This window comes from Chaetura pelagica, unplaced genomic scaffold, assembly GCF_000747805.2.
Source record: "Chaetura pelagica isolate M959 unplaced genomic scaffold, ChaPel_1.0 scaffold38, whole genome shotgun sequence".
NCBI classification, from domain to species: Eukaryota; Metazoa; Chordata; class Aves; order Apodiformes; family Apodidae; genus Chaetura; species Chaetura pelagica.
The window spans coordinates 1440921-1455909 of NW_009954181.1; the positions used below are offsets into that span (position 1 = coordinate 1440921).

General features: G+C 49.8%; 2 protein-coding genes across 2 annotated transcripts in view; one reads left to right on the forward strand and one right to left on the reverse strand.

The window, feature by feature from the left end:
- Window positions 1-4645, reverse strand: part of IGSF9B (immunoglobulin superfamily, member 9B) — a 105450-nt gene extending 100805 nt beyond the window's left edge. Inside the window, exon 1 of the mRNA XM_010002891.1 lies at window positions 4588-4645. Coding sequence (XP_010001193.1) covers window positions 4588-4645 — 58 coding nt within the window. The remainder of the gene's footprint in view (window positions 1-4587) is intronic.
- Window positions 4646-4876: 231 nt separating this feature from the next.
- Window positions 4877-14989, forward strand: part of JAM3 (junctional adhesion molecule 3) — an 11894-nt gene continuing 1781 nt past the window's right edge. Inside the window, exons 1-7 of the mRNA XM_010002892.1 lie at window positions 4877-4911; window positions 11402-11505; window positions 12368-12481; window positions 13202-13354; window positions 13566-13768; window positions 14032-14131; window positions 14434-14563. Of these exons, the coding sequence (XP_010001194.1) occupies window positions 4877-4911; window positions 11402-11505; window positions 12368-12481; window positions 13202-13354; window positions 13566-13768; window positions 14032-14131; window positions 14434-14563 (839 nt within the window). The remainder of the gene's footprint in view (window positions 4912-11401; window positions 11506-12367; window positions 12482-13201; window positions 13355-13565; window positions 13769-14031; window positions 14132-14433; window positions 14564-14989) is intronic.

Consider the following 14989-nt stretch of genomic DNA (forward strand, 5'->3'; position numbering starts at 1 on the left):
AAGGTCACTCTTGCCACTGGGACAAGCCCTGGTGCAGCATCTGTGGGTTGCCCAGGACCCCAGCGGGGCTGGGGAGCAGGGCGAAGCCACACGGTGCCAGGTTTGATCTCTCCTGGGGGCTTTCTGAGGTGTGGGACTGAGTTCAGCCTGGCCCCCCTCCCCTGGAGCCAGCTGCCATGTGAGCAGGAGCTGCCAGCAGTGTTGCCTGCCCCTCTCCCTTCACCCCTGCCAAAACAGGGCTCGGCCACAGGTTTCAAGCAGAGCTGGAAACTTGGCAGGGAGCAGAGCAGAGCCCAGCTTGCTCCTCTGTGCCTGGGCTGGCTGCTGCACTGCTGAGGGGAGGACAAATCTGTTCCCAAGCTGTTGGCTTCACTGACGTGACTCCAAGACACACAGGGAACAGACAGACTGACCAAGAAGGAGCCATTGTTAGAGGGACCTTGTGGCTCTGTTGTCACCACCAGCCCCTCCATTGCTGGGCTGCAGCCTCCCAGTCCCTCCCTTGAACTGCCAGGGGCTTCATTCCTCTTTTACTCAATCAGTTCATCCCTGTGCCTTTTGATCTACACACCCACCTCTGGCAGGCAGGTATTGCATCAAGCTGTAGATAAAAGAAATCACAAGCCATGGCTTCCTGGTGAAGCATCCCAGACATTCCCTGGTGTGTTGTCACACAGGGGCTGGCTGAGCACTGAGGAGCCAGGGGAAGGGAGTGAGGGGCTGATGGACAGGTTAGAATTTTGCCTAAGGAGGAGCAGGGGCCCCGAGAGAAGCAGAGAAGAGGAAGGGAGTTACCTCACTTGTTTCCAGCAGCCAGAGCAGGGTTGTCCTCTGAGAGGTATTTCCTTCAGCTTTCTCCAGTCCCATTTTAGATGCAACTTTTATGAACAATAAAGGCTTCCATGGTTTCCCTTGGAGGAACTGGAAAGAATCCAAAGAGATTTTAGTGCTGAGAAGCAGATCCTGTTATTAATGTCAGCCTAATCATTTCTATCTCCTTCCCACCATTTTTGCCATTCATGCTCCCAAATAGCCTGCAGGCACTTAGCAAGTCCAGTCCACCCTCTCTTCTTTCACTGCTTCTGAAATTCTAGACCAGACTGCAGCTTCTCCTGGCTTTTAGGGTCTGGAAAGGCATTTACAATGGAATGGCATTGTCCCCCATGGCTCAGGAGAGACCCAGCAGTGCAACATGTGAACCCCAAAGCCAGCAGGACAGTGGAGCTGAGCAGGTCTGGGGACCAGCACATGCTGCTGGGCCTGTGTCTCTCTGGGAAAAGGACCTCAGACCAGAGCTCAACTGGGAGCATTCAGCTGAGAAAATTCTCTGCTAAAAATAGCAGCAGGAGATGATGAAGGAGAAAAACAAGTCAAGAGTCTGGGAGAAGTTAGTTCCCAGATATGTGGCTAATTCAGCTCCCCCAGGACAAGTCATCTGTTAACCCCTCCAGACCAGGGCTGGTTTCTGCTCTATGGAACAACTTGCCTTGGTTAGGAGTCCAGGTTGGGACAAGCCAAATGGCTTTTGTCACCACTTACTGCTCTGACATGGCATTACTTTCTTTTCTCTTGCCCTGCTCATTTATTCCAGCATCTCCCTCACAGTGCTCTGGGTCAGGCTTTTCATCTTGAACTGATGTCTGTGACTTCATCTGGGCTCCCTTTAATTCCCCATGTACTTGCTAAGAAAATAATCTCTGCTGAGCCCTGCAGCTCAACTCCCTCTGCAGGTCTGCAGCCCTTGCTCAGGCTGTTAACCAGGTAAGTCTTTTCAGATCAGCTCCTGTGATTCAGGGCTGTCCCTAGGACAGATTTCCCCCCCCCAACTCACATGTCTTCAGGCCAGCACATGGCTCACCCAGCTTTCTTCCCAGTGCCTGTTTCCCCCTGCTGGATCTGCATCCTCTGTGCAGACAGATGGGCTGCAAAGCTTCAAAGCTGCCTTGCAGAAGGCAGCCCCACCTCCTCCAGCGTGGAATGAAGGCAGGAGTTTCTCAGGCTCTTGGTCACAGGCTCCCAGGCAGCCGTGGATGTTCCCTGCAGTCCCTCAGGCTGTTCCAGTGCTCACTTGGACGCTCCTCTGCAGGTCTGCAGCCCTTGCTCAGGCTGTTAACCAGGTAAGTCTTTTCAGATCAGCTCCTGTGATTCAGGGCTGTCCCTAGGACAGATTTCCCCCCCCCAACTCACATGTCTTCAGGCCAGCACATGGCTCACCCAGCTTTCTTCCCAGTGCCTGTTTCCCCCTGCTGGATCTGCATCCTCTGTGCAGACAGATGGGCTGCAAAGCTTCAAAGCTGCCTTGCAGAAGGCAGCCCCACCTCCTCCAGCGTGGAATGAAGGCAGGAGTTTCTCAGGCTCTTGGTCACAGGCTCCCAGGCAGCCGTGGATGTTCCCTGCAGTCCCTCAGGCTCTTGCAGTGCTCACTTGGGCGCTCTTCGTGCGACGCGTTCGCCGGACAATTTGTCCTGCCCCCCAGGCTGGAGTGATGCACACAGACAAGGAAAAACATGGTACTGTAAAACTGGAAAAAAAAAAATGTTCTTCAAGAGAGGGCTGTTTTTCCTCTTGTCACAAATGATTTCTCTGTTGTGCTTGCTCATGCCCTCTTCCTGTCCCCTTCTCTATCCTCCATCCAGCTCCTGGCTCTGATGACCGCGACTCTCTTCCCAGCTCCCATTTTCCACAGGAAGATGACACAGTTGGTCTCTGATAAGCAGAACTTCAGCTCTGTGTTTTGTTGGTCAAGCTATAGGCTGGGGGAGCCGGGAGGATCAGGAGATTAGAGTCACAGACAGGGGAATAGAGGATTACAGGCTGAAACCCTGCAAGTCTCTGTATTGATGGTTGGGCCACAGCCAGACGCTGGTGCTGATAGCGGATCCGCTTAGTTCCTGCCTTTGCATCTCAGGCAGCTTGGGCTGAACGTGTCCTCATCAAAAGGCAGGGTCAGGCAGGTACCCAGCATCCCAGCCCCTCTCCAAGTCAAATACCTGCTGAGATCAAGTCTGTGCATTGCCTGGCACTCAGCCTGGAAAACGTCGCCTCGGCTTTACGAGATTCGCAGCGATCCTGGAGTCACATTCCCACACAAGACAAAAATAAAGGAGCTTGCCCCTTTTCCCTGTCATTTCCCCTTTCCTGTGTCCCATCTCCCTGATCCTGGCCATTGATCCCTGTCACATCTCACTGACCTCACTGCTCTGGACACTTCCTTCAAGCATCTGCCTGCTGCAGTGAGAGGAAGGGAGAGGACTGAGGAAGACCATTGCCCCTGGCTCTTATCACACTTATCTGCTGGTTCCCTCCCACTTTGCACTAATTTGGTATCAGCATCTGCCACTCTGGGGAGGAAAGGGACTTGCTGAAGTGAGAAATAATGTAGGATGTGCCTGTATGGCAGTTCTTGGGGCTGGCTAAGGAAACAATGGCAGGCAAGTGGGAATAGGCAGGAAGGGTTGGTTTCAAGCCTGCCCTCTGCAGATATCCCACTGCTTTCCACTGCTCACCCTTGTTGTTCCTGGCCTTTGCTTTTGCTGGGGGAAGGCACTGTCATCTGGGCAGCAGATCACAGAACTCTCTATCCATGGTGTGTTCCTTACTCTTCCTGCAGCTTCCCATTCCTCAGGTTTTTTCTGCCAGTGACCTGGAGCTGCACATCCTTGCTGAGTTGTCAGTGAATGTGAAGGGACTGAGGGTGGAATGATCAATACACAGCACTTGAACAGATGGAAAGGATGACAGGGAATGTGAGAACCTCAACAGCCATCCAGGGGCCCAGCCAGTTGTATGCCTTGGGTTTTCAGGCTCCACAGCAGAGGTGGGGATGAGCTGACCTCCTGAGAACCCCTCCTGTCCCACTTTTCTGTCAATGCACTAATTTTCATGGCCCACCTTGGCTGGGAGCCAGACCAGTTTGAAGATGTAATTACACTGTCCATTTGTTGATGCAAATGGCAAGAACAGCCCTCAGTACCACACGACTGTTTTGATGGATTCCCAGCCAAGGGATCTCTTAATTGTTTCCTTGTTGCCTTATTTCTCTTCTGGCTCTTGCCAAAGACTTGGTGCAGATGTAATTAGAAGCTCTCCTGCCTAATGGGCTTCCCTCAGAGCCACACAGCAAGGCCTCCTGCCCCTGGTTTTGCCTCCTCACCAGTCAGTGTCCCATTGCAAGCCCAAAGTGTAAGGGGGTGAGCTCGGAGGCAAAAGAAATGATCTGGACTGAACCCCCTGGTTGGTGGCATCTTATGCAACGCTGAAGCTTCTTCTCCAGTGCAAAGAAGAATTCCAGTTCAGCCTCATGTTTCTTTCTTGGGAGGGAGAAGTAATTCAGGGCTGGTAAGAGCAGCACAGCTTTGCTGTTCATGTTTCCTTTCCGTTCCCTCTCCAAACCCGCCTTCATCCCAGACTTTCAGGGGCCTATTCTAACTCTTTGCATCTTTTCTTTGAGCTGAAGATGCCTTGAAATGTATGACAGAAAGAGATGCAACCTGACATGCTGGGAACTCTCTACATTCAGTCCTTGCCAGGAGAAGAGCCAGAAACCAGGGCTTGGGAAAACAGGAGAGCTGGGACCAGATCACGCACAGATCAAGATGTTGGGCAAGGCACCTACAGCCACATCTGCAAAGTATTCAATGTCCATCTTCCCCTTGGTGTCACAACAGCATTCAGGTACCTCCTGGAGCTCTTGGGCTGTCGAGCCACGTCTGTTCCCACGGGTGAAAATGAGCTAAGTGTGCTAAGTCCTTCATCCTGGGAGCTTTCTCCCCAGGTTGCCAGGCTGGCTCAGCTCTGCCTCTCTCCTCGAGCATCTGTGCTCCCTTAGGGACAGCAGAGCATGAGGAGCTGCTGGTGGACTCATTTCAAGCTCAACATGTCCAGCCAAGAGCTCAAACTTGTGCTGAGACTGTGAGAATCTTCCTTGTTCAGACAGCTCTGGAGCATGGCTCATGGTGCCTCCTCCTCACATGGATTTGTGAAGTGAGTGGTGAGCAGATCTGATCTGGGATGGGCTGTCTCATCTCTGTGAAGGTGCAGCTCTGCAGGGCCTTGACATCTCATCTCTTAAACACACCACAATGCCACCAGCAAAATGGCAACCAAAGGTTGGGAAATTCTTACTTCCAGAAGCCTTGTCAGATGGATGTTTGAGGCAGTGTGTCTGCAGCTGCATCCCAGCATGATGAAACCAGGCTTTGGGAAACCAAAGGAGGCTGAAACCAAACCTTGGCTATCAGAAAGCATCGTGTGGTCTTCACCAAGCAACACCTGCACCTCTCCCTGCATGGGAGAGAGGAGAAATGTGGCCTGCAGAAGGAAGCTGCTTTGCAGAGAGGCTTTTTTTGTTCTTAAGAGGGCTCCACATCTCCTTGATAGCAAACCTGCTTCACTGCTGAGTGGGGGTGTGCAGTGTGTCCCAGTGGCAGTGCTGGCTGATCAGCAGGTAGCACAGTAAATCCTCCTGTACAAAAAGGGAGGGTGGAGGGGAAGGCAGAAAAAATCAAATGAGAAAGAAAAAGAGGAGGAAAAAAGGCTGTGTGCATGGTTGGGATGCTAATGGGCCTTCTCTGCTGCAAATACTGTCAGGTTTTTAAGGTCTCAGTTTAAATAAGGAGATTTAAGTCAGGAGATTTAAACAGGTTTAAAGGTTTTGTTGCAGAACTGTAGCTGCTCTGTTTGCAGACAGGCATCTCCTTGCCCTCTCTAGTGGTGAACAGGAAGGGAGTGAATTAAAGGCAAAATCAGAATTCTTCCATCTTCAGATGGATGCCAATACTTCATGATCTTCCACCCAACTTTGTCCTGCGGGGTCCTGGTCCTGCTGAGACCATCAGAGACTCCCTTTCCATTAACATTTCAGAAGAAACAAGGGCCACCAGCTCATTACCTAAGAGAAAAGCAAAAACCAGAACCTCTTGAAACACCAAACACTGCTCTGTAATGTTGCATTTGCCTTTTCTAGGTTAATTGCCCTTCATGTTCCCTGCCCAGGTGGGCACATCTCTGTTTGTAGGTGTCTCTCAGAGAGCTGGCACCCTTTTAACTGAGCAGCACAAGCCCTGCATCTAAAATAAGTCATGCTGTTCTATGGTAAAAATAAAGCCTTACCAGCACAAGCAGCTATAACAGCACAGAGGATTTATGATCGAGTGGGGTTTTTTTTCCAGGGTAGGCTGGTCACAGTCTGGTGATGGCCTTTTTATAACCCTTATCAGCTCCCACACAGACCAGGTCCATCTGTTACTTCATTTGAACCGAGACACTCCTCAGCTTTTGTTTTGTTAATCTCTTGCTGCACATCTACATTGTTCTCTAGCAGGGCAGCCCACCCCTGAGTCAGGCTTGGCTTGCTGATCCTGGGGAGCTGCCATGGAAAACTGGAATAAAAGAAAGGCAGGGAGCTGGTTCTGGTCACTGGACCCACACGGTCCACCTGCCTGCTCCCTTGTTTCAGCTTGAAGGGACTTTTCACCTGCAACTCAGATGCCAGAGCAAAATTAGAGCCAGCTCCTTGGAGTGGAGGCAAGGGCTGAACATTAGGACTGAGTATTACAAAGCAAAATCCTACTGACTGCATCTAATCATGGAATGGTTTGGGTTGGAAGGGACCTTCAAGATCATCAGGTTCCAACCCCTGCATGGGCAGGGACACCTCCCTCCAGCCCAGGCTGCTCCAAGCCCCATCCAACCTGCCCCTGGAACACCTCCAGGGATGGGGCATCAACAACCTCCCCGGGCAACCTGTTCCAGTGCCTTCCTGCCCTCATGGTCTTTCTCATGTCTCACCTAAATCTCCCCTCTTCCAGTTCTAATCCATCCCCCCTTGTCCTCTCCCTCCCTGCCCTTGTCCCAAGTCCCTCCCCAGCTGTCCTGGAGCCCCTTCAAGCACTGGAAGACATAGGCTGAGTTTTACAAACAGCCCTATATGAACTGTCACTTAGAAAGGTATTGAGGCACCTAAAATGTGAATGAGGATCAATAGGATGCCCTGCAATTCATTAAGAATGAGGTATGTCATTCAGTTATGCCCACACATTGCTGAACCCTTTATAAATCAAGTCTTTTTAAGTCCCTTAAGTTATTCCCAAAACCCCAACCAAAGGACAGCTGGACTAAAAAAAAACCATAAAAATGTGCCAGAGGGGGTTAAAGACATTTTTTGGCATCTCATTCCTTCACTGTGCCAGGGTGTCTGTCCTGCAGCACCTTGTCCAGGCTGGCACAAGTTGCACTGTGGAATTGCAGTGAGATTCCCTGGGGACAGAGAGGAGGGAGGATGAAGAGCCTGAAGCACTGAGAGACAAAAGGATGGAGATTTTGAGATACAAAACGGTCAGATGTTTCTGAAAGTGAAGAGTTTATGGTGAATTCCTCAATAGAAGCTGAGGGCAGAAGGCTGGCCTTCTTTCTCAGCACTTCTTGGCTTCCTCAGCTCTTCCTCTGGAGTTTTCTCACCCATTTACTAGTTGCCTTCCTCCCTGCTGCACCCCCAGACCCCTTCTAAGGCAGGGACAGCCCTGGGAGCAGCTGGGCTGCCCTGAAACAACAATGCTCATCTCCTGCCTGCAGCTCTGATCCTTTGCTCTGCTGTCCTGGTCACTGTTGCTTTCCCTGCAGCTCCCAGGACTGAGGATGGATGTTTAGGGGCCACCTCCAAACTGGCAGCCAGAAATGGGCCCAGCTCACATCCTCCTGCCACCTCTCAATGTGTCACCCACCCAGTGCTCCTGCTGCAGAAGAGACAAACCATCCAGAAGGCAAAGATCCTTCACCAGCCACATGGTTCATAGCAGCATCATTCCCAGCTGGGTTTTAAATTGCAAATCAAGCAGCAGTTTCGTGATGATGGCACACCTCAAGGAAGGCAGATTTGGGTTGCTTTAGTAGGCAGGTGTTCAAATACAGCTGCATGTTTTTGTGCTGCTTGTGCCTGACAATGCATTCACTAAACTCAGCCTGTCAGATCACTGCAATATTGGCAAGGCAGCACTGGCCAGACCTGCAGCATGGACTGCTGGCATCTGAGCTGTTCCCTGGTCAGCCTTATCTATAATGCTTCAGGAACACTTCACCCCCTCCCTCTTCAAATTTCTGCCTGGGGTTTTTCAACAGAGCAGAGGTTGGGATGGAAGCAGATGGAAGGTCAGGCTTGACATTCAACCTGGCACAATGAAAGGAGATTTAACACAGTATATTGTCTATAAAGCTGCTAGGATTTGGGGGTTTTTTTTCCCCTGAAACTGTAATTTCAAGTGTAGCATTTTGAAGTGATTCAGATGACATGAGTCACAGGAACAAGCATGGGCTGGATCTCTTTAGCAGAAAGAAGTGCCATAATAATATGCTGTAGACTTCCCTGCCTTGTCCTGGATTCTATTTTGGAGAACTGGTGGCATTTGGGATCCAACCATATGTCTGGCTGAGTCTGTAGCACATACAGACCTGGTAGGTGCCTCTGTTGTGGCACATGCTGCTCCAGCAAGGAATGCAGGTCTGTGCCCAGCTCTTCCCCACATCCTGGAGGCTGAGGCCTTTGAAGTGAGATTTAAATAGCACCAAACCTCTGCTGCTTATTTGCACTGGGCTGAGAGAGGCCTAAAGGAGCACCCTTGGAATGCTGCTCTTCAAATCTGGCAGTTGCCATTCATGAGGATTTAACAGGCAAAACAAAGCAACTCCTGAGTGTGGTCACCAATGCTGAGAGGGGCTGGAAAGCTGTTCTGCTGCTACTCTGTGGTTGCTGGAGGGTTTTATTTTGTAGTTGTAACCTTCTTGTAATTTAGAGCTGGCTACTTGCAGCATTTTTCTGCCACACACAGAATGACAGCTCTGCCTGAGCAGTGATTGAAGCAGCACATTGATCTCTGCCCACAGTCAATACATCTAATAATGTCAGAACCTTTCACACAGTCTCCAAGGACTCAGCTTCTCTCTCCAGTTTGTTGGCACCCTGCTCTGTGCCTGAGGGACAAACCTCTTGGGGTTTAGTGGGTGGGGAAAAGCCTGCTGAGAATCTCCCAACATCAATACATCTAATAATGTCAGAACCTTTCACAGTCTCCAAGGACTCAGCTTCTCTCTCCAGTTTGTTGGCACCCTGCTCTGTGCCTGAGGGACAAACCTCTTGGGGTTTAGTGGGTGGGGAAAAGCCTGCTGAGAACAGTTCCTGAGGAAGGAGTTGGGGTTGGAATTTGATGGAGTCCCAGTGGTTTGGAGTGGCTGCTTCTAGAGTCAAAACTCCCTCAGAGTAACACAACCTGGTGGTGTCTCCACCTTCCACTGAACTTTTCTTGCAGCTACAGCAGCTGTGCTTCAGGGGGGTTGCTACCATGCTACCTCCTGCACAGCTTGCTGAAAAAAATGTGCAAACAGGGATGTTTTGACAAAAAAAAACCCAGACTGGCACATCAAGTTTCCTTTAAAGAAGGAGAAACCCTTTCCCTCCCCATCTTTCTTCAGCATTTTCCCAAAGGGAGAATTGTAGGATAGTACAGACCAGATGGATGCAGCCTTCTGCAGCTCTTTGGTGCCACCCTCTCTAGTCATCCACTTCTTCAGGTCTCTGGAGAAAGCTGGGGTTTGTGTAGAAGAGCCTTTGTAGTGCAGCTCCCCAATGAAGGGGGGTGCTGTTTATGAAGGAAGCAGAACCTGCAACATCCCCCTTTTTGCAAACTGAGCCAGGGGCATTATCAGAGCCAGGTGGCCCAAGCAGGAAGGCAATCAGGGTCTCCCCAATTAAGCTGAGTGCTCAGGCCTGGGCCCTCAAGAAAAGCTGCCTTGGTTGCAGAAGCAGGAATCTCAGCAATCAAATGCCTGGTTGGTAGGAAGTGCCCCACATTATTGTTGAAAAAGTATCCAAAGATGAAAAAAAGGATTTTTTTCCCAAGATTGTTTCTTGTCTTGTGAGAATTAGCTACTCCTAGTTCTCTGGGGTTTGCCTGGGATCAGTGAGATCTGTTTATGCTGACGAGGGAGCAAAGCAAGGATCACCACCCCAGAGAGAACACCTGAGAGGATCAAAGGATGAGCAGAGGGCAAGGAAGGTGTCAGCACCTTGTGGTGTAACTACCTCTGTCCAGGGGGTGGGTCTGGAAGCTCCAGGCCTGATGAAAATGGACCCTTCTTCACAGCAGATGTGAAGGAGGTGCCTGTGGTTGCTCAGACCACCTCCTGGCTGAAACAGTCTCCTGCCTCCACCTGCTGAGACCCAGCCATGGCACGAGCAGGGCTCCCTGCCCTGCCCTCTCATCCCAGCTCTGACTACATGACAGTCCAGGGCACTGGCATCTCAGTTCAGTATTGGATTTCTCCCAAATGCTGCATGGACATCTCCAGTGCAGAAGGGAAAAGGATGGAAAGGTCCTGCTAAGAGCAGTTCTGGCTGCCCCAACTAGTACTTTTGTGGACTTTATGTAATGATTATTTTGTACACAAAGGCAGCTTCTAAACTTTACCAAACTTCAGCTCTCCCCAGTGGCCTTTGGGACACAAGCACTGGGAAGGTCAGCATTTAACAAACAACCACAGAATGGTTTGGGTTGGAAGGGACCTGAAGGATCATCCAGATCCACCCCCCTGCATGGGCAGGGACACCTCCCACCAGCCCAGGCTGCTCCAAGCCCCATCCAACCTGCCCTTCAACACTGCCAGGGATGGGGCAGCCACAGCTTCCCTGGGCAACCTGGGCCAGGCTCTCACCACCCTCACAGCACAGAATTGCCTCCTCATGTCTCACCTCAATCTCCCCTCTTCCAGTTTGGAACATTGAAAAATGAATTGGAAACGTTTTGGTGCTCAGAGCAAGATTTATCCCTTGTAAAGGGATGTATCTTGTGCTGTGAGGATGCCTGACTTTCCATGATTGAGCTTTTGTCCCAGTGTCAGTCTGGCTGGGACTCTTATGATTAGAACTCCTCTTTTCTCCAGAATTGCAGCCCTTTCATGATTTATTACCTTGCATTTTACATTACACACTGAGTCTTCAAATCTGTGGAGATATATTCAGCATATGTTAGAGGCCTGGCACGTTTAACCTTCTCGGAACTGACCAGAACTCTTGAGTTTGCTCTGCTTCTTGCCTTTTCCTGATCATCAAATTCATTTGCAAAGTAATACATTCACTTTTGCATTGTCAGAGTTCCTTTACCATCTAAATAAACATAAAGCACAAGGAAATAGCTTGGGCTGGCACTGTTTTTGTACCATTATGTTAATCCTTGTCTTTAATTGCTGCTTCTAAAAACTCGATTTTCCTGTATTTACACCACAATTTCTAAATAAACTGTTGGACCAGCCATTAGTAGCCAGGAATAGGTTTTATCAGGGGAAGTTAGTCTTGGTAGCAGGCTGAGGAGCTTTCTCAGCAGGCAAATGTGTTCCTAGCTGGGTGACTTACGAGCTGTGCTATTTCTTGTTACCTTCTGTTTGTTTTTCCAGGCTGCAGACTCTTGGCTGTGGAACTGACATCCAGCAACACCAAGCCCGTGGTGCAGGAATTCCAGAGTGAGTGCTGCAGGGCCTGCTGGCTGCACACCCCCCTTTTTCCCTGGGGATTTGCATCAGTCCAAACAATTGAGAAAAATGGTCCTTCTTTGCTTCTGGTTTCCTGGGGGAGGCAGGACTGCCCAGAACCTGAGATTCAGAAAAGAGATGAAGAATATGTCTTTATCCCTCCCTGTTTAGCAAAGCTCTTGATTGAAATGGTTTCTTGAAGTCCCCAGCAAGCCACTGGCATTGCAAAGTGTCTGCCTAAGTGCTTTTTTGATCTGGATCCCAAAAGGAGGGAGAGACAGTCACCCTGCAATTCATACCCTGAAAAGGAGGTCGGGAGATTTCGATTTCATCTTGGCCCTGCTACAGATGAGCAGTGAGGGACTGGGTAAAGCCACCTCTCAGCCCTGCTGCCATGCCTTCTCCTGCAGGGGAGATGGAGGTGACAGTGCCTGCTTCAAAGAGGGGTTTGCTGCATTTATCCCCAGGCATCGTGGTCCTCAGTCCATGACCAGACACCACCCAGGGAGAATCTGCATCCCTGCCTCGCAGTGCAGGCTCTGATGGGCAGGGAGACAGTGCTCTGGGCTCACCCTGTCAGGAGGTCTTGTTTGCCATAACTTACAGCCTGAAGAGAACAGTGTGTTCATTTCTCTCCCTAGTTGATATCTAGCTCTTATTTTTGCTGGCCAAAATCCCTCTTCCCTAAGAGCTCCTGGAACCCAGCAGTGTTTCTGTTTGTCAGGCAGATGAAAGAGAAGGCTTTGCTTTGTGGGCAGCTCCTCCTAATAAAACACTGCACAAGACTGCTTGAAGCAGAGCACAAATACAGCTGCTTGCTATTCATCTGTATTTCCTTTATTTCCCCTGCTAGGTGTTGAGCTGTCCTGCATCATTAAATCCACTGTCACACCAGATCCCAGAATCGAGTGGAAGAAAATCCGAGATGGCGAAACCTCTTACGTGTTTTTTGACAACAAAATGCAGGGTATGAAGCCTCATTGTCCTTAGACTTCCAAACCAGCCTCAGAAACAATGCAGCTGGGAGCAAACAAGTCTGTATAGGGCAGGGCCTCTGGCTGTCTTGCTGGTTTCTTCTGGAACCAGAGTTCAGCAGGATCTTTGCTCTCTGTCCTTGTTATTGACAGCCAAGAGCTGGAGAGTGATCCTAGGTAGGAGACACTTTTGGGTAAGAAAGATGCTACAGCTTCTCTAACTGCTGGTCCTTGCATGGTCACTGGGTGTCTGAGCTCTCAGGACCAGACACTGACCCCTCCTGTCTTTCTGTAGGACATCTGGGGGCTCCACCTACCCTGGGAACCTGTGCCCAGAATCAGGCTCTGGCTTGAGGGTGAACCTCAAGCACAGGCCAGCAGGGCTTGACTCCATCTGGAATTACAGCAGCACTTTAGATGGGACCGGCAATCCATGAATCTTCCAAAGCAGACAAGACCTCAAAGCTGTCTTGGAAGTCCCATTTTGCCACATTTTTTGAGACTTGGGGTGGTGCTTTCCAGGTCATCTCTTGCATGGTTAGCAGCCTTGGTTTCCTTCGCAGAGGGAAACTTCCTCTGGGGAGAAGAAGGCTCTGAGTTCCTTTCAGGTGCTTCTCTTGACTCCAGAAAGAGCCCAGCCACTTAATTCAGAAGCCTAAAGTTAGTCTGTGTGACTGACCTGAATTTTTTTCTCTCTCTTTCCTCTGTATCAGGAGACTTTGTGACTCGGGCAGAAATCCTGAGCCGGACATCCCTGGTGATTAAAAACACCACCCGGATGGACACGGCCACGTACCGCTGCGAGGTGGCAGCACCTTCTGACACCAAAACCATAGATGAGATCAACATCCAGCTCACAGTCCAAGGTACCACGTTAAACCCTGATCCCTCTGCAAGGACTGCCAACAGGACAGCCTGTGGGTCCCTCCAGAGTCTCTGGAGTCACTCTGGAAGTTGAAAACCAGCTGGAAATAACAGAGTTCGTAGCACGCTCAGCTTAGCGAGTTGGCATGAAACTCAGAAATGGTTGAATTCTGCTCAGCAGAACCACTCACAAGGTTTGTGTCTTTCCCGCAGTGAAACCCATGACTCCCAGATGCATTGTGCCTAAAGCTGTACCTGTTGGCAAGACAGCCTCTCTCCACTGCCACGAGAATGAAGGGTACCCAAAGTCCACCTACAGCTGGTACCGCAACAGTGAACCCATATCACCAGACACAAAATCAAATGCCAAATCCCAGAATTCCTCCTACACCTTGAACCCCACCACAGGCACTCTGGTAATAATGCCCTTACAGACATAACCAAGATTTGTTGCCCTGGATGGTTATTTTTAAGCTTGCTTGTAAAAAAGAACCAACACTGCATGGCTTTCAGGGAAGGGATGACTTGAAGGAGGTTACTATGTGTTGTGGGATGTGGGTGAGTTAGGAAAGGGAGGATTAATGATGGAAGAAGATAATCATAGAACTATAGAATGGTTTGGGTTGGAAGGGACCAGACCTTCTGCCCCTCATGTCCTGCTCCCTCTTCTCCTCACCAGGTTTTCCATGCTGTGCACAAAGGGGACACAGGCCGTTACTCCTGCATAGCCACAAATGATGCTGGCTTTGCCAAGTGTGAGGAGCAGGAGATGGAAATCTGTGAGTGGCTCCAGATACTTTTTGTCAGTACTGATTCATAAGTGACTGTTAATAAATTGTCATCACTGTGGGGAAAGAATTAAGTCTTTCCTGCTTTCTCATATTCCCAAACACCAGAATTAAAAAAGAAAAATAAGAATTCAGGGAAACCTTTTGAGATTCTCCAACAGTTTTAATCTTGGAATCAGGAATTCCAGTTCCCTATGAATTAAAATCCTGGAGATGTCATTTTAGTCTCTGTAAAGCTAGAATATTGCTACTGCCTTAAGGAAATCCTGGATCATGGCTTCTCTCTTTGCCAGATGACCTCAATATTGGTGGGATCATTGGTGGAGTTCTGGTGGTCCTGGCAGTTCTGGTGCTCATCACTCTTGGCATCTGCTGTGCCTACAGGAGGGGTTACTTTGCCAATGGCAAAGAGAATGGGGAAAGGTAAGTTGGGACTCAAAAGCCTCTAACACAAGTCCCTGCACCCACAGCTAGAAGAAATTGGTGGCTAAAATGCATCTCAGTGCCTGACTTGGGTCTCTTTCTTCCTATTTCCCTGCCAAAAGCTTAGAGGCCAACCCAGTTCCTGCCATCTCCAGTTCCCCACTGTAAACCCTGCCTGAAGACTTATTTCCTAAGGCAGAATTTTGGTGTGGAACCTCTTGTGCTCACTGCCAAGCCCAGGGGATAGGAGTGACAGCTGTTCTCCAATAGCCTCAGATTTTGCACAGGAAAGAGGGGACCAGCACAATGAAATGCCTACAGGTGTTTGTCCAATGAGGGCTACAATTTAATGAGCAGAGCTCCCTGCACAATTAGTTGGAAGCATCAGGACATGCACAGAAAATGTATGCAGAAGAGGAGGCTCTC